The following is a 20013-nucleotide window of genomic DNA, read 5'->3' as shown; positions in this document are numbered from 1 at the left end:
CATCACTGCTCCACTTCTGGGACCTGCGCATATCTGTTTACATTAATCTCATTAAAGATTTAAATTCCAAGATTATGAAATCTGTCTTTCCAACTTAATTCTTTGGTAATAAGTATTACTGCAGACCATATTTAATAATCATACTTTAAAGGTGATTCATGCTATACTTTTGAAAAGTAAAAGAGAAGAAGGAAGGGAGGAAGAGGGGAGAACAGACAGGCAGGTAGAGAGGTAGGAACAGAAGACAGTAGGGAAAGAAAATTAATCTGTACATGAGGAGTTAAGCACCAGAAGAAGGTCCATTCATCCCCAAGTTTCTCCTGTTGAGAGACAGTTGATTTGATACAAAACTAGAAATCAATACAATTCAATATTTTTCCATTATGTACTGAACAGCTTATCAAAGCAACGCATCATGCATAGTGCAAATTCCATATTACACATCTCTTTTCCCTAAGAATTCTGTAAGAACTGATGAAGAACAAAGACAATACAATTGTCTATGTACATACCTGTGTATTCATCAAGGCCTTTAGACACTGTATGACTTTGTGCTGATTCTTCTTTACAATTTTTTCTTGTCTGCATTGGCATAAAAGATATCAGTGTTGGGATCATAACTGGGCATGCAAATGTAGCTGAACTGGAAATAATGATTAGCAATACTTACATTTTGCCACTAATCAGCTTTTCCAAAATGTCCAGTAATAATCCAAGCCCCTCACGGCCAAAGCTTTCCACCCAACTGAAAAGCAGAAAGAAGGGTAGTTATATATTAAGTCAGTATTCTAGTTTGGAATATCATGATAATGCTATATACTCACAAACAGATTGCACTTGTCATACTCCAGTCATAAATACAATAAAGGAATAACACAGTACCCAAAATCATTCATGACTCATAATCTAAGTTGTGAAAGAAGGAGCAGTGGACAGGATGAGCCAGTGGTGTGCTGAACCTAGCCTGCATTTGGCTGGTGAGAGTTGAGTGTGCCCCGCTCTTCCATGCCCCATGTCCAGTGACATCACGTTAGTAGCTTAAAATCTGTGATGTTGGAAATATTGACACCATAGAAATCAGCAAATGCTGTCAATCAGAGCATCTCCCCTCATCCAGAGACCTGGTTGTTAAGCCTTTACCAGCATACCACTGGGTAAGCCTCACTGTGGACTGTCCCAAAGAGCAAAAATTGGGCAAGTAAGCAAGATTTAAAGAGAGAAGACGCCAGTCTACAAAAAGAAAACGATTACTGAAAAAATTAGTCAAAATATTGAAAAAGTATGTTTTAGAAGAGTCTCCCAAACCACTAAAATGCACCCTTATAAATGTTAACAACTTCTTAAATTTCAAAGCTGAATTTTTTTTAAAGAGCTTCATCGTTACTTTTAAATGAGTGTTTTTATCTGGATCAAACTGCCTCTATTCCATAAACCCATTAATATAACCAGAGTATGAATGTAATTAGTGTATTACTGCCAATAGAAAGCAGCTGATATTGATTATCAAAAAACAACCTTAGTAGAAATCAGTGATGTGGAAAGTCTAGGATAATAAATCACAGTAACCATCTGTCTTTCAAAAAGTGGAAAAGAAAAAGATATATATGATGTTTATGCGTATTTCTTTGTATATATGTGCTTGTATATGTATTTGTATGTATGACTTTATATGTGTATGTGTGGCCCTTGAAAAATAGAATGTTAAAAATAAAATTTCACCCAATAGTCAAAAGCAGGATGACATACAGAATTAAAAAAAAAATTTAAGTCACATACAAAGATATACCATTTTCTTACTTATGACACAATATTACATTCCTTAGAAAATAAGAGTAAAATCCAAATGTAACATAGTTGCATTAAAAATATTGTTTAAAAAATTCCACCTCCTTTATTTATACACTTTATTTATACACTCCTTTATTATGCACTCCTTTATTTATACAGCTTAATCACCTACAAATATTCTGAGTTTCTGACTTTAACAACCACCCCAAAAAAAACAATTTGCCATTTGGATTGGCAGACTCTTGTCAAACTATTTTACTCATCACTTCTCCATGAAAACCATGAAATAACTAATTCAAAAATACAGGGGAGGAAGACACTCCCCTGTAAAAGGAAAGACTGAAGATCACTATCACAGTTAAGGTGATGAAAAAAGCTCAATACAAGTTGGTGTTTTCAAACCAGATGCTACTTCAAAAGTGAAGAATTTACTCTCCACTATCAGCAACACACGGATTACCTGTATGCATTTCAAACCTTGTTTTCATGTTTCATGAAAAACACCTACAGCATCCTTCTTAACTGTTTGCCTTTTTGACGTCCTATCCTGTATTTATCCTTGTTTCACATGCAGTAGGGAAGCTTGAAATCAACACAGACAGGGTAATTGGAGAGTACCAATTACTCGGCCAGCACTGAGATGCACGGACAGACCCTTCATCAGGCCTCCTGTGTCAGTACCTCACAGTGAAGGCTTCAAAGTGAATGCTCAGCCATCTCTATATTCAAAAGTATATCCATAAAGATATTTGAAAGCCATTATAAATGGCTTAGGATTACTCATACTGCTGTCACCTTCAATCATTATGGAGAATAAACCTAGTATTCCTAAAGCTGCCTTATTAACAAACTATACAAAGTAATTTAAATTATGTTAATATAACAAAAAGAGCTTGTTGCACTTGGTATGCTTATGCTGGAGCCGACTATAAAATTTAGGAAGCATATCAATCCAAGTAAATCACGTCTGAGTAATAAACAGTAGAACACAGTCACATTGAAAATTTATAGCCCCTAATATAACAACTGTAACTAGAATACTGGAGCCCACAGAAGTTCTCAAATCAGCTATTTCTGGACCCACTAAATAAGTCTATTCTACACAGTAGAATCTAAGTCTCTAAAGTAAAACTCAGGTCCAAGCAGGAATATGACATATAAACTAGTTCTCTATAAAAGAGACATTAAATTTGAATGTAAAGAAGCATTATACCCAATTACTTGACACTACAACTTTTTACCTCACGGCAGGAATTGATTTCTCAACAACAATAAAATCAGAGAGGTTGGCAACAGCCTTCTAAAAGCCAGACTACACTTTACATTTCATAAAATATATCAAAAGCAAGAAAAGTCAGACAGGGTTCAGGGACAGGAAACTAGGATGCTTGATAACAAATTAATATTGTAATATTTAAACATAAAAAGAAAGCTGAGGAAAGTACTTATCGAAACGGTAATATTATAACAAACTAAATATGCATTAAGAGGTTCCCTGTTTTTCTTAAAAATTTGAGTGTCTAACATGTTTGTATTAACAAGTTATCATTCACAAACCCACTCTCTCAAAACCTTTGCTCTCACCGCTACTATTTTCAGCAATGTTGTTTCTAAGGACAGGGGCCAATATCACTTCCTATCTCTTCTAGAAAAGATGTTCGAGATAAAAAGTGATATTGAGTAGGTAGGTCTGCAGTCCTGACAGAGGTTTATTAAAATCCATAGCCTTCTACAGAAGTGAAAAATTTCTCATCATCAGTTTAAGAAGCAACCTGGAAAAAAATTATCAGCTGACCTATAAACGATCAATCTTCAGGAAACAAAATCTGTGCTATTTATTCTGTGCGTGTCAGCACAGTACCGTCAGGCATTATGCAGTTTAACTAAAATCTGCATTCATGGATGAATAAGCACTGTGCAAATGTTTTTTTATTCATGAATAGAAATGACATAGAGATTAGTATGACATTCGTATTGGGAAAAAATTGCTTTAAAACAGCAAAAAGTAATGTGTAATGTGCTAAGTACTAATTTAACACAAAATCTACCTCTTAAAATTCTACAACAGGAAATATCAAACTCTTCTCTTTTAATTGCTTCAAGAAAAACTTCTAAGTGTATTACCATTTAGCACTTCCTAGTAGGGGTCTCAGTGCAGGAGAAAAGAAGAGGTGAAGAGGTAACAGAAGGGGAAAAAAAGGAGGCAGGAAAGGGGCAGCAGGTCTCTGGGATTAAATGTTCAAACCACCTTTAAATGTTAAAAGCGGCTTCAGCTTTGAAATTGTTATTGCTTCCAAAGAGGATGAAATCAAAAGTGTGCAAAGTGGTTTCCAATGTATTTTTGGCTTTATGAAGTAAATACAGTCACCTCATTGAGCAGAAGAGACAATCAGGTCTCAGATTTACTTCCTGGCCGAGGGAACCAAAGCACAAGATCTATGTACGCTTCCCACAGGCTCAAGTTAAAGTTATTACCTCTCTTCCCAAAGGTGGTCTAAGGAAGGGAAAGACAAATGTGTCACGGACTGTCAGAGTTGGAATAAACCTAGCAGACTCAAATGGTTTTAGAATGAAATTGAATCTCCTTCCACTTTTATATATAGTTGACCCTTGAACAACACGGCGGTTAAGGGCACTGGCTCTCCACGTGGTTGAAAATCCACATATAACTTACAGTCCACACTTTATATCTGCAGTTCCTTTCTATCCGAGGTTCGGCATCTGCAGATTCAACCAACCTCAGGTTGTGTAGCACGGTGGTATTTACAATTAAAAAAAAATTCGCTTATAAGTGGACCCATGCAGTTCAAACTCATATTGCTCAAGAGTCAACCACATAAGGAAAGGAACATGCAGACAGAAGTTAAGGTTGCTCAGAAAGAGCATCTAGGTCTGCTGATGCCAGGCCCCCACCCTTAACTTTATGTGCTAGAAAAGGACACAAAGTGGTGACATTCCAGGCAGCACCCCTGAGCCTGTCTCAGTCTTCATGCCAGAATCATCAATTCTGATTTCACAACTGGTTCTCATCAATATGGAACCAAGAATGATGACTCTAAGTCCCTGTCCTATATCACACTTTCGGACTTACTGACCCCTGCTCTAAGGGTAATGTCTCATCACTACTAAAACAAATGTTCATTAACCAGGTCAGTCATCTTTTAGTAGGGTCTCACCGTATGCATGATACCGTACTAGGGATGAGAAATACAAAGCTGAATGAAACATGTTCTCTGTCCTTGAGAAAAACCACAGACTAGCAATCGAAACAAATGTTGAACAAAATTATTTACATACTATAGTAAGTGCTATACTCATGGTGCTAGGGGAACAGAAGGTGCAGCATCCACCTCTCCTGGGAACAAAGCAGCCAGTGTCTGACCTGAGCCTTCAAGGACAAGTCACAGAAAGAAAGTGAGGTTTCTAAGCCAGAGGGAATACATGCAAAAACACTTGAACATGAAAGACTTGACCTATGTTGAGCACAAGTGGTTGTATCAGAAATAAAACCAAACAGGTAGGAAGGAGCTTGTGAAAAACCTATATAGGGATGGTATTTCTCTTTCTTTCTGGCTTACTTCACTTAGAATGATGATCTCCAGGTCCAGTCATGTTGCTGCAAGTGGCATTATCTTATTTTTATGGCTGAGTAGTATTCCATTGTATAAACATACCACAACTTCTTTATCCAGGCATCTGTTGATGGACATTTGGGTTGTTTCTATATCTTGGCTATTGTAAACAGTGCTGCTGTGAACATTGGGGTGCATGTATTTTTTTTCAAATTTAAGTTCCCTCTGGATATATGCCCAGGAGTGGGATTGCTGGATCATATGTAAGTCTACTTTCAGTTTTTTGAGGAATTTTAATACTGTTTTCCATAACAGCTGCACCAAACTACATTCCAACCAACAGCGCAGAAGGGCTCCCTTTTCTTCACTGCCTGTCTAGCATTTATCATTTGTGGACTTTTGAATGATGGCCATTCTTTATCTAAACTTCAATTTTTTAAAAAATTCACTTAAAAAAAGTTCAAAAAAAAACTTTCAATTAAAAAAAAACTATATACAGTCAGCCCTCCATATTCATGGATTCAACCAAATGCAGATCAAAAATATTTGGGAAAAAGAAAACAACCAAGAATTCCAAAAGTTCCAAAAGGGAATTTGCTACACACCAGTAACTATTTACATAGCTTTTATGTTGTATTTACAACTATTTGCCTAGCTTTTACATTGGATTTGGTATTACAAGTAATCTAGAGGTGATTTAAAGCATACAGGAGAATGTACGTAGGTTATATGCAAATACTACACCATTTTATTTAAGAGACTTGAGCATCTACAGATTTTGGTACCCACAAGCGTCCTGGATCCCTCGCAGATTCCAAGGGATGACTGAACAATGTGATGGGCAATGAGAGGCCATTAGGCACAGTAATCCCCATCCCCATTCCCTGAAAGATGGCCATGTCCTAACACCAGAACCCATGATTATATTAGCAGACATAGCAAAGGGGGAATTAAAAAGAGAATTAAGGTTGCTCATCAGATGATTTTAAAATGGGAAGATTACCTTAGATTATTCAGGTGGGCCAAATCTAATTACACAATTCATTAAAGCTGAGACCCTTTCCTAGCTGGGTTAGAGAGATGAGACAGAAGAAAGAAGAGATGCAAAGCATGAGTGGGACTCCATCTGCCTTTACAGGCTTTAACGATGGAGGAAGCAGAGTATGAGCCAAGGAATGTAGGTATACTCTAAAAGCTGAGACAGCCCTAAACCGACAGCTAGCAAGGACATAGGGATGTCAGTTCAACAACTGCAAGGAACCGAATCCTGCCAACAGCCCAAACGATCAAGCAGAGTTGACTCTCCTCATTCATGAACACAGGGTATCTCTCCACTTATTTTGACCTTTGATTTGCTCATCATGATTCTGTAGTTTTCAGCATAAAAGTTCTCTATACAATTTGTTAGATTTACACCAGAGTATTGGGGGGGGGGGCAGTGATAAATAGCATCATTTTCCAAAAGTTTGTTGCTTAGTATCTAGAAATACAATTGATTGTTTTGTTCAGGTAAAAAACACTAACGTACATTTATCCCCTGAATATTTAAGTGTAAGGTACAGTATTGCCAATTGCATGCACACTGTGGTACAATAGAGCTCTAAAACTCTTTCTCTTGCAAAATACAATTGAGTCTTGTTTATCCTCAACCCTGGCATCTTGCTGAACTCACTGATTAGTTCTAGGATTTCTGGGGGATTTTCTGAACTTTTTTCTTCCTTTCTGATTCATAATTTTTTTATTTCATTTTTTGCCTCACTGCTTTGGCTACAACTTCCAGCACTGTGTTGAGTCCAAGTGGTGAGAGGGAACATCCATGCTTTGTTCCCAGTCTGAGGAGAAAAGTCTTCAGCAATTAAATATAATGTGAGTTGTAGGATTTTGGTAGATTCATGTCATCAAGTTGAGAAAAGTACCCCTCTGTGTTAACTTGCTAGGGTTGCTATAACAAAGCATCACAAAATGAGTGACTTAAAATAACAAACTTATTCTCATAGTTCTGGAGGCTGGAAGTCCAAAATCAAGTTGTCAGCTGACTCAGGCTCCCTCTTGAGACTATGGGTGAAATCCTTCCTCGCCTCTTCCTAGCTTCTGGTTGTAGCTGTTAAGCCAAGATTCCCAGGACCTCTGTCATCACATTGCACATTCTCTGTATCTCTTGTCTTCTTATAAGGATATCAGCTATCATGGATTAATATTCCACTCTACTCCCTTATGATCTCATCTCAATTAATTACATCCGCAACAAGGTCACATTCTCAGGTGCCAGTTCAGACTGAAACATCATCTTTCTGGTAACACAATTCAATCCATAATATCTGTTTTTATCTTCTTGTGAGTTTTTATTATAAATAAGTGAATTTTGTCAAATGCTTTAACTGCATCAATTTATATGATCATGTGATTTTTTTTCCTCTCTTGCCTTGTCGATATAGGATATTATAATAAGAATTTCTGTACCCATATTCATGAGAGACATTGGGCTGTAAATTTGGGGGGCTGGGGTTTTGTTTTATTACTGTTTTTGACTGGTTTTGCTACCAGTACAAACTTCAAAAATTAAATTTGCAAACTGTTCCCTGCTCTTGTGTTTTCTGAAAGAGACTGTTGAATTGGTATTAATTTTTATTTAAATGTTTGGTAGAATTCTCCAGGGAAATCATCTGTACTTGATTTTTTGGAAAGTTTTAAATTAATAATTCAATTTCTTTAATAGAGAACTATTCAAATTTTCCATCTCATATTGGGTATGTTGTAGTACTTTGTGCTTTTCAAAAATTGGTCTTTTTCATCTAAGTTGTCAAATTTGCGTGTTTAGAGTTGTTAATAATAAGGGATTATTATTACCCTCTTGATGTAAAGTCTGCAGTGATATTTTCTATCGTATTCCTAATTTTGGTAATTTGTGTTCTCCCTTTTTCCTTCATCAATATTAGTAAAGGCTTGTCAATTTTATTAATCTTTCCTAAGAACCAGCTCTTTGTTTCCTTGATTTCCTCTATTTTTTTCTATATAATTAATTTCTGCTCTTTATTATTTCCTTCCTTTTCTTGCTTTGAGTTTACTTCGCTCTTCTTTTTTTTGATTCTTAAGGTGATAACTAAAATTACTAATTTGAGCCTTTTACTCTTCTCTAATGTGTTTAGTGCTATAAATTTCCCTTTTAGTACTACTTTAGATGTGTCCCACAAATTCTGAAATGTTGTATTCTCAATTTCATTAAGTCAGTTCGAGACTTCGTGACCTCAAGGACTATATAGAAGTGTGCTGTTCATGTTCCAAAGGACTAGAGATATTCCTGTTATTTTCTATTTCAATTCACCCAAATTTGGTAAGGTTTGCTCTGTGGCCCAGGATATGGTCTGTCTCAGTATACGTTCTGTGGTAATGAGAAAAGAATGTGTATTCTGCTATCATTGGATGGGGTATTCTATAAATATATACTTTTGCTTGATGGTAGTGTTGACTTCTTATATATCCTTAGTGCTGTCCACATGATGTATCAATTGCTGACTGAGTTGTGAATTCTCCAAATCTAATTGTGGATTTATCTGTTTTTCCTTTCAGTTCTGTTATTTCCTGCTTCATCTGTTTTGCACATCCATGGTTTGACATATACACATTTAGGATTGATCTTCTGGTGGACTGATCTTATTATATGGAATCAATCTCTCTTAACTCTTTACTCTGATGTCTAAATTGCTTTATAGTAAAACAGCCACAATTGCTTTTGTCTTGATTAATATTTTCATAAAGGTCTTATTATGTTTTTACTTTGCATTTACTTATATCAGTATGTGTGAGGTAAATTTCTGACAGAAAACATATAATTAGGTGAAGTTTTTAATGAACTCTGCCAATTTTCTTTAACATATAACCATTTATACTTAATGTAATTATTGATATGTTAAGGCTTCAGTCCACCTTTTATTTTTTGGTTTTTATTTACCTTCTTTTTCTGACTCTGCATGATTTACTTGAACATGTTTTAGAATTCCATTTGATCTACTTTGTTTTTTACATGTATCTCTTTGGCCTTTTTAGTGGCTGCTCTAGGCATTACATCATAATGTATCCTCACAGTTTATGGGTATCATCATTTCACAAGTTGGAGTGAATAGAAATCTTCCCTCCTGTTATGGATTGAATACTGTCCCTCAAAATTCATATGCTGAAGCCCAAATCAACAAGGTGAATTAAGTCTGAATGGGGTCATGAGGGTAGGGTCCTAATCCAGCAGAACTGATGTCCTAATGAGAAGAGGAGGAGACACCAGGTATGCACATCCACAGAGGAAAAGGCCACATGCAGGGAAGACAGACAGTGGCCATTTGCAGGCCAAGGAAGGAGGTCTAAGAAGAAATCAATCCTGTTGGTACCTTGACCATAAGGTTTCCAGCCTCCAGAACTGTGAAAAAATTAACTTCTGTTGTTTAAACCTCCTAGTCTGCAGTATTTTGTTATGGCAGCCCTGGCAAATTAATATACTTTCCTTTCCCTTCCCATTTATAGTATGATTTTTTTTAACATTTCCTCTACATAGATTTAGAACTACATCAGACAGTGTTATAATTTTTGCTTCCACAACATCAAAACTCAAGAGAAGGAAAGAATGTTGTATTTACTCATATCTTTACTCTCATTGTATTTTTTTCTTCCTAATATTTCAAGTTGCCTTCTTTTATCATTTTCATTCTGTTTAGACTATGTCCTTTAGCTATTCTTTTAGGCTAACTTTACTGGCCAAAAATTCTCTCGGTTTTCCTTCGTCTGAGTATGTCTCATTTCCTCTTCATTTCTGAAGGAAATTTTTACAGCATGTAAGATTCTTTTTTTTTTTTTTTTTTGGATGGGGGAGGTAATTAGGTTTATTTATTTTTTATTCATTTATTGAGGGGATGGATCCCAGGACCTCATGCATGCTAAGCATGCACTCTGCCTCTTGAGCTATACCCTCCCCTCTTCATGTAAGATTCTGAGCTGACCATTCTTTGCTTTCTTCATTTCAAAACTGTTAACACCACTTGCTTTTGGCCTCCATAGCTTGAGAAGAAGTCCACTGTCATTCAAATTGGTTTTTTCCTATAACTAAAGTGTCATTTCTTCCTGATTTCAAGATTTTTCCCTCTGTCCTTAGTTTTCAGAAGCTTCACTATGATGTGTCTTAGTGTGAATTTCTTTGGGTTTATCCTGCTTGTGGTTCAATTTCTTGAATCTCTAGGTTTATGTCTTTTGCCAAATTTGGGGAGTTATTACAGCCATGACTCATTCACGTAATTTCCTATCCTATTTTCTTTCTCAAATCCTGCTAGGACTCTGAAGACAGGCACAGCCCCTCAGGCTCTGCTTTTTTTGTTGTTGTTGTTGTTCAGATTGGGTGATTTCTATTATTCTATACTGCAGTTCACTAATTCTTTCCTCCCAGCCCTACATTTTGCTCCTGATCCCACTCTAATAAGTTTTTTTTTTTTCAGTTATTACATTTTTCACTTCTCTAATTTCCATTCGGATCTTTAAAGAAAAATAAAGTTTCTCCTATTTCTTTGCTGGGATTTTCTATTTTTTCTTTTGTTTTAGTATATTCATAATTGTTCATTAGAATTTTTTATGATTGTGGCTTTAAAAATCCTTGTCAGATAATTCTAATATCCATGTCATCCTACCCTTGATGTCTATTAATTATCTTTCTTCACTCAGCTTGAGATCTTTCTGCTTCTTGGTGTGACAGCTTTTTATACTGAATCCAGGAAATTCAGGGTTCTAAGCTAGGAGACTTTGGATTTATTTAAACCTTATTTTTTAGCTGGCTTCGTGTGATACCACTCCAGTGGAGAAAGGAGGGGAGAGTCTCAATACTGCCAGGCGGGAACAGAAGTCTTGGTTCCCCACTTGGCCTCCACTGACACATCAGAGGAGAGGTTCCTTGTTACTGCTGGATGTGGCAGGAGTGTGGGCTCCCTACCTTGCCACCATGGTGCCTCCTTGGTAGGGAGAGACAGGACTGCCTCGTTATGCTCAAAATGAACTTCCACTGGCACCTTCAGGCAAGTGGGGAGGAGGGAGTTCTTGGTACCACTGGATTGTGATGCAAGTTTTGACTCTCTACACAGTGTCCTGTGACACTACACGGTGGGGAGAGAGACGACCTCCTCATTAGTGCCATCTGGGGCACTAGGCTCCCCACTAGGCTGTGGTGGCATGGGTAGGGATGGGGCAACATTTTCCTTCTGTGGTACTTGCAGAGCATAGACTGGTTACTGTCATAGTTTCCTATCTTGCTGTCTGCCCCTTTCATTGTCCTTTGGCTTAAAAGTAGTAGTAGCCTTTTATTGGGAATTTTGTCTATGCTTGTTGATTTTTCTGGATTGCTGACTTCTTTAGATCCAAGTCCGGGATAGAAGAGGCAAAACGAAAATCCAGAGAACTCACCACCATACTGTTCCTTGGGTCCCGGGCTTCCTAGCCTACGTGCCATTCTGTGTGCATTTCATGAATAATGTCTTGTTCTTTTAGTTGTGCTTAGAGGGAGGGATAGGGAAAAGTGCATTTACTCCATCTTCTTAGAAACACGAGTCTCAAACATTTACTGTTAAAGTGTGAGAACAGGCAGAAGCCCCAAATCAAGGCATCTGAGAAAAGGCAGTGACGATGATATAACAAATCCTAAGGAGAGAGTAAGTTTTAAAATAGATAAGAGTCAAGGGTGAACTGCTGAAATGAGGTCAGAGAAGGACCAAGAAGAACCATTAAAAACTGAATTCAAGACCAGTCTATAAATAACTCCATAATAGTAAAATACTGATTGCAGAAGAATTAGAAAAAAAAAAGCGGTAAGAATAGAGATAATATGCATAATAGGGTATAAAGAGTTGATGGGAGAAATTTGAAGGGGAAACAAGAAGAGACAAACAATTAAAATAGGATATAATCATTAGAACAAAAGTAAGCAAAGGAGACTAATGGAGCAGGTAAGATGACTACCTAACCTAGCCAGGGGCTAGAAAAAAATCCTGAATCAAAGAAAACTCTGCCTATAATCTTGACATGGAAAGATGTTAACACACCTTAAGATTAAAAAGCAGAAATGGTAAAGTATTATTTTCTCGTTCTGTTCAAAGATACATATAGGAAATATTTCATATATGTGGAGCTATACAAACACGTTCTTAACGATCTTCTACCTAATCAGCTCATCCACTCACCTGCTGGATTTCAACCCACGTGTGAAGCACTGGCTAACACCCATGACAAGATGAACACCCCAGGCAAATGTTCTACTCTCTCATACATCCACGTGCTTCTGCTCCCACCAACACTCAGCTGGATTTCTAAATCCATTTTGCCAGTTGTACTTACGACTGTAATTATACAATTTAATTAAAATTACATAAACAGACAACATATCATTGGCAAAAAAGAGTTGCTATTTCTATGAAAACTAAGCCTAATGCTTCGGAAACATTTTTTTAAAAGATGACATTTAAAAAGTGCTATAGAAGTACCTGTAGACCCAAGTGTAAATGACTGAGAGATACAATCAGAAAGACTTTTTTTTTAAAGAGTAAGAACTCCATACTCGGGTTACTTTGCAGAGCCCCTACATTCCTGTTCCACTGTAAAACACCAACACGAGGACAATAGTGCATCATGGGTGCGGTTGATGCAGTCAGCCTGTGGTGTCTCCTCCAAGAAAAGCTGTAAGTTCCACATCAAATGTCTACAGAAAAAAAAGGATGTTTATGCTTTGAATCAAAAAGCACTTAGGATATATTTGAATCACTGAGTTTATGATTCTCTACTTTAACCAACTTCTTCCCAATAAACAACCAACAGCAGTAAACAGGAGGACTTCCTCAGACACACACACTTCCACCCAAGAAGTTACAGCGCCTTTCTGAGCAGGTGATGTTACACATTTTTCCTTCACTTTGCTTTTGTGTATTACTTATTTTCTTGTCATGAATTTATATTTTTTGTAGTAAGGAAGTAACTTTTTAGCTAGCTAAAATACTAATTTTACATAAACACCAAGGGAAACACAAAGTTATTCTGTGTTTGCCTTATATATTCAATTTAAGAAGCTTCTTGAAAGAGGAAAAAAAAATACATCGCTGGTCACGTGTGGCAAAGTAACAAGTTTTGTACCTTCAACTAAGAAGGTCAACTTTAATACATATAATATCCAGATTCAATTTACATTCTTCTGTCAGAGCAATATATCACCAATGCTGAATATAATTATAGTTTATTTTAAGCTTTCATTTTCACCTACTCTTAGCAAGGTGACTAAATACTTAAAATGAAGAGCTCTGGGGGTGGGGGGAGTACAAAGCAATTAACAAGCCCCAAAGGGCAAAACAAACATACACCCACGTCTTATTCAACAGTCCATCCACAAAAATTACACTAAATTATATAAGCGGACAGGGAACTCAGGAACTAAATAATGCTCTAATTGTAAAATCTACCAAACTTCAAATATAACCATTAATATATATATTTTCTAGGAACTGACTTTTAAAGAAAGTATATATTTAAAACTAGCTGTTTATTCCCACTTCTACTATTAGATGAGACAGTGGAGTTACAAACTGAGTCATCTATTCTCATAGTTATTTTTTAGCTTATAACATCATTCAAAGGGATAAAAATGTCTATAGAGGAAGTATTCCAAATAAAATGAAAAGAAAACCAGATGAACTGCAATGACAAAAACAAACCACCTTATACAAGAAACATGGGTTCTTTATCTCTAGATGAAAAGACAGTAAGAGAACTAAGGATTTAAAATAACATATATGACTATGTGCTCTAATCAAAACTTAAGTGTACTGTTAAAAGAAACATATTGCAGAAAATGAAATAGTTTAAAACATATTAAACGTTAGTAAGCAAATTTCTTATTATCAAATGCATCATTACTTTAGGAAAACATTAACTGAATTATCCATTTTAAATATAGACTAATGTGACAACTAATTATATGGGGAAAAAGAAATGATCACATTTCAGGCCTTCCAGCATCAGTTCCCAGCCTAAATACTTGCTATTTCTGTCCAGTTCTAGTCCAACAGATCAGATCAGTCTGTAAGTCCACAATCTGCCATTGATTCTATCAAGTTCATTTCTAGCTTCATTCCTCATGCTCGCCTCCACAGAACTGCCTCTCCTATAACAAATGAAACGATTCCAGCTTTCAGGGGGCAACTCAAGTTTCTTCCCTCTTTGAACTCTCACTAATTTAAGTTTCTCCATTTGCTCAAACAGTTTCACTCCCGTGACTCCAGATCTTCCTCCTTTTTTAGATCTTTTTCAGCAGGAGGTCTCAAATTATTTCATCACAAGCAGAGTCAGTACATCTTCACCATCCATTCACTCCACCACACTTCAGTCTGGCTTCTCCCAGCCAAACTTCACAAAACCGCTTTTCTCAAAGGTCACCAACATCCCTCCCGTTGCTAATTCCCACACTATTACCTTGTCCCACCTCAGTAGCATTCAGTGTGGTTTGCTACTCCCTTCTTTTGAAACACACTTCCTCCCTGAGGTTCAGGAAACCAGCCTCCTGGGTTCTACTCTTCCCCACCAGCCAGAGCTCATTCTGTTTTCCTGGCTTCTCCTCCTGTTCTGGGCCACGTATAACTGCTGAGTTCTTCAGGGCTTCTCCTGGGACCTCTTCTGCATCCTGCTCTTGTTGGATGCTTGTGCACACAGACACACACACACGTACCCCAACCCTGGATCTCTGCCATTCTCAGAGCTGTATGTACAATCCACACATAAACAGCAGTATCTCCACTTCATATTTCTTCACTGAGCTCCAGACTCATATATCTAGCTGCCTGCCTGATATCTCAAATTCTGAAACTTGCAGACATATCAAACTTTACATGTTTAAAACAGATATCCGATTTTCTTCTCCAAAAGGCATGCAACCAATAACAACCATCTTTCTCCATCCCAATTAACAGCACTATTATCAACCTCTTAGCTCAAGTAAAATCTGGGTATCATTTCTGAGTCCTCCTTTCATTCCCGTATCTAATCCATCAACATGTCCTACTTCACTTCACCTGCAAAATCCACCCAACTCCTCGCCCACGACTACAATGCTTTTCCAAGCCACCCTCATCCCCACTGTGGTTACTGCCATAGCCCACCCCTGCGCTCCCAGTCCACTCTCTCCCATCTTGAAACTAGTCTCCCTACAGCTGCAGGAGTGACCTTTTTAAACAGGTTAGCATACATCATTTCCTGCTTGAAACTCTTTAATAGCCTCCCACTTACTTAGAATACAAATCCAACTTCCCTACCTACATACCCTTGAGCCCTCATGACCTGGCCACTGCCCACCTCTCTGACGGTCCCACCCACCTGCCACACTGCTTCTCCTCAGGGTCTCTGCTGCCCATCAGATGCTCCAAGCCCAGCACCAGTGCCTCAGCTGTCTCTTACTTAGTTCCTTTCCCTCTGGTCTCTTAAACTCCACCACCTCAGAAAGACTTTCTCTGACCAGCTTGCATCTAAAAGCTCTCTATCCTTTACTCTTAGTCCCTTATTTTTTCTTGACTGAACTGTTACCTTTTGTTTTATTTACTTATATCTTCAAGGTCTCTCCCCCATATGCCTCTTGCTACTGTTGTACCTCACACAGCACCTGGGAATACTTGTTACATGGCTAGATTAACAAATACACCCTCTGCTGCACTCTAATACATCTAGTGTGTTACCCACACCACACACTTAAGGACTTAATTAGATAAGAGCTGGTGATATCACTTATTCGTTAATGGGTATTAGACATTTCTCTCCAAATGGAATCGCAGCAATGTGAGGACCAGGAGATGTGCTTGCGTCTCTTCTAATTTTCTAACAGGGAGTTGCATAAAGACACTTAAAATACCTGACCTCCTCTCCTAAAGAATGAACAGGACCCTACTCTCTTGTTACTATTCAAGTTCATTTAACATGCACTCTGACCTTGTCTTCTGAGCCCCACAGTAAGGCTCTACAACCATAGAATATTTTGCCCCCCTCCTCAGAAATTCCCAGCACGGGGGAGGGAGCAGCCAGACCTAGAGAGATTCAAAAGTGTGAAGTCTCAAAACAAATGCACAAGAAAAATCACATGAATTTCTGATCTCTACCACTGCGTAGTAAACAATAGCAACATGAGGATATTTACACATAAATTAATTAAAATTCGACTCCTGGCGACGCCAGCCACATTTCAAGCATTCAACAGCCACCTGTGGTAAGAACTAAACAGCACAGTCAAAGAGCATTTCCATCACTGTACAAAGGTATTGGACTTCTGTTCAAATGAGCCTAATTTCTCTTTGGCCCTGCAGAGGCACTCCAGGTGACCTTACTGGTTCTAATCCTAATGTGGGATTCCTTTCTGTTGTCTTTTATAAATTTTAACATAAAAAAGACATTTAACATATGAAAACTATTTCTTTCTGATGTCTTTACCCCTGTAAGAAAAGAACTAGAAATCTGTGGCCACTATAAAATTGTTTTACTCGACAAGGTTTTCGGAATCATAAAAATTAAAACTCCCTTCTGCTGCCAATACACTATGCTTCCCTTTACATTAGGTCTTTCTTTATGTATAGTTATATATTTCTTTATGTATAGATATGTCAGGGAATGCCAATATGATAAAGATCGTATTTTAAAATATTTACTTAACTCACCCAGCAATATATTCTAATACACAGTAACAAGGCCAAAACTTAGTCTCAGAATTAAACTATACGAAATTTTCTATGCTGGATACTAAATGACTAGGAATTTAAGTGCCTGAAGTTCAACAATTTTTCCACTGAAAATACTTAACTTTACCAAAGAAACCAAAATATTCAGTAAATAACATCATACATATTTGATTTGAACACAGAAAGTCTACATTCTCTGAACACATAATTATCACTGAAAAGGAAAAAGGTTCTTATATTTTGCCTTTATAACCTTATTTTTGCCTTTATAACCAGGCAAAATTGTTTAGGACTAGTAGTATTTTTCCCAAATCGTTACAGCATGAAAGTATCTTTTGTTGTCTTTTAAACAGTAGTCTAATCTTTTCAAATACTTAAGTTTTCATTGATATAGTCTTCTTTTTATGCTTGAATATCAAACTACTCTATTTTAAAAATGAAGTTTTGAGTCCCTGTGTTAGACATTGTAACTGACTGTCCATTTGAACGAACTTTTTACAATTAATCTTGGCTATTCAAACAGCAATTTATATTTTATTTTAAATAGACTGGAAATATATATATATTTAAGTAGATTGGAAGCACTTTAAAATTCTAAGACCCTACAAGTCAAGTATAAATTTAGCCTTATAGCTCTCATTCACCATGTGCAAAAAATATGTATTTCTCTGTTAAAAGCAATTATTCTATTTTCAATGTACTCTACATTTATTGTTACCCTTGCACTCAAAGTCAAGGTTTTTAAGCTACAGGTAAAGTTAACTTTGAAACCAAATAATTATAATGCATTTTAATATACCTATAAGTCAAAATCAAGCCACAGTATGAATGACAACACACAGAGGAGAAAGCCTCCCAACCAGTGGGAATCATTCAGTCTTCTAGAGAGTCTCTTAGAAAAATGACACCAGCCTTGGAAGGGCTGTGAATTCATTGGAAAGTAATGGCTTGCCCTTCAAAAATACCACGTTAGTACTTACTTGAAAACAGTAATAGCTATTTTCTTTCAGGGCATTTTTCATTAATATTTCATTCATTTAAAGCACTTTAAAAAGAACAGTAAATTGGCCTAAAATTAGAGATCATTTTCAACAAATATTTTTTTAATAAGCAATATTAAGTGTCATAAAAGTTAAATTCCTGAATGATAATTTTGGCATAAATAATACAAGGCATATCCTAAGATATATGGCAGTGTCCAAAGGGGAATATTAACATCCTACCTTACACTTTGTCTTCTTATTGAAAAAAAAAAAAATCCGGAAAAAAATACTTTTAAGAGGTAAAAGTAAGTATATCTCCAAGGAAAAGTCTGTTTAAAAAAATGCATCCCACTAATATTTTTAATCTACTCATCCTGGCTACAGGTAGCCATAGTGAAGGCTACCATGGATCACAGCTATAGCAGTGTCTGTCAAACCAGCCTCCTCTTTCCTTTTCTATTTTTTAATAGTTGGTATGAAGCTCCCCTCCTCTAGCCTTATCCTGCCAAGAGAGTAGTCCCTGCTGAAGGCAGCCTCCCTTAGACCACTCTTTGATTCTCTTGATATGAATATCCTCTTATCCTTAGAGGTTTTAAGAAAAAAATCCTTGATCTTTCAGACTTTAATTCCTTTATATATCCTCATAGTCTTGAACATAACTTTGAGCATATAATATTCATGCAGTAAATATATCACGGAAATATGCAGCTACTGAGAAGAACCAGGGCATTTAAGCAGCACTGTCTAATAAAACTTCTTACAACAGAAATGTGCTAACAAATGTGCTCTCCAATATGGTAGTCACTAGCCATGTGTGACTCTTAAGCACTTGAAATGTTGCCCTTCTTTTATTAATTTTAATTAATTAAATTTAAATAGTCACAAATGGCTAGGAGCTACTCTATTGAACAGCACAGAAAAACAGAGTCATCTGCATTACTTACCCTCCCGACATCATTGTTGAAGAGAAAGAAAGAAAAAGAAGGAAAAGAAAAAGGAAATTCAGAACTACAAGAATGTAGATCACCTGGGAAAACCTTTACTCCTCTTGCCCATTTCAGAAGTTATCACTCTGAATATCACTGTAAATATGGACATATTGTTACTTTTTCTAAGGCTAATAAAAAAAAATACTTTATATCTTATCTCGTAATTTAAAATTCTAAAGCATCCTAGGAATAAAAATAAACTGGAGCATATCATTAATAAAAATATTATCATCCTTCCCCCATTTCTACAAAAGGAGGTTTCTACAACACTGAGGGTTACTTCTGATCACTCTCTCCACCTCATTACTGAATATTCCCCAAGAAGAACTGATCTATTGAGTTGGTGAGAGTGGAGGAAAACACTGAATGCTGCTACATGGAGAGAGCCTCAGCCTGCCATTTACCTGTTCTACCTATGACAACATGGCAAGTTTGATTCAGGGGGAAGAAGTAAAAGTATATTTCACCTTCAAATCCCCGTTTTGCTTTTCACTCTAGCTTTCCCAGCAGTACAGCTGATTTTGTTCCACTTCTTCTGTATCTACTTTTTTAATGTATTCAGAACTCTAAGGCAAAAAGAAGGGGCAATTAGTGTCACCATAAAACCTGGTATTTCGCATGTGTAGGTGTCAAAGAGGACCACAATTGAATTAGAGGAAACAGAATAAATGGTAGAAGGTCTTTCTTGTGGAATTTAGGGATGAGACATAGAAAAATAAAGATCTTTGGGAGGCCAAGCAAAAGACAGATATCAAAAAAGTGCTAAAGTAAATAAATGCATGACCTCAGAGAGTGACTATTTATTTCACTTGGCCAAGTTGACTATCTTCAAACAGAAGAAATTCAGAGCAGGGTAGCCCTTTTGTATTCTTAGAAGGTTCTTGACCTGATTCACGTCGTGAAGCACATTACAAAATCACTGTTCTTTATATTTCCTAAAACTAAAATAAAGAATGTAAAT

General features: G+C 36.7%; 1 protein-coding gene across 4 annotated transcripts in view; it reads right to left on the bottom strand.

Moving 5' to 3' along the window:
* Positions 1-20013, bottom strand: part of DIAPH3 (diaphanous related formin 3) — a 472396-nt gene that overhangs the window by 328327 nt on the left and 124056 nt on the right. For all 4 annotated transcript variants that reach the window (XM_032496900.1, XM_032496901.1, XM_032496902.1 and 1 more), the window contains 2 exons: positions 671-745; positions 513-582 (listed from right to left, as the gene is read on the bottom strand). In XM_032496900.1, coding sequence (XP_032352791.1) covers positions 513-582; positions 671-745 — 145 coding nt within the window. The remainder of the gene's footprint in view (positions 1-512; positions 583-670; positions 746-20013) is intronic.

The sequence above is a fragment of the Camelus ferus genome, chromosome 14 (assembly GCF_009834535.1).
Source record: "Camelus ferus isolate YT-003-E chromosome 14, BCGSAC_Cfer_1.0, whole genome shotgun sequence".
Classification (NCBI taxonomy): domain Eukaryota; kingdom Metazoa; phylum Chordata; class Mammalia; order Artiodactyla; family Camelidae; genus Camelus; species Camelus ferus.
This window is presented reverse-complemented; position numbering and strand designations above follow the sequence as displayed.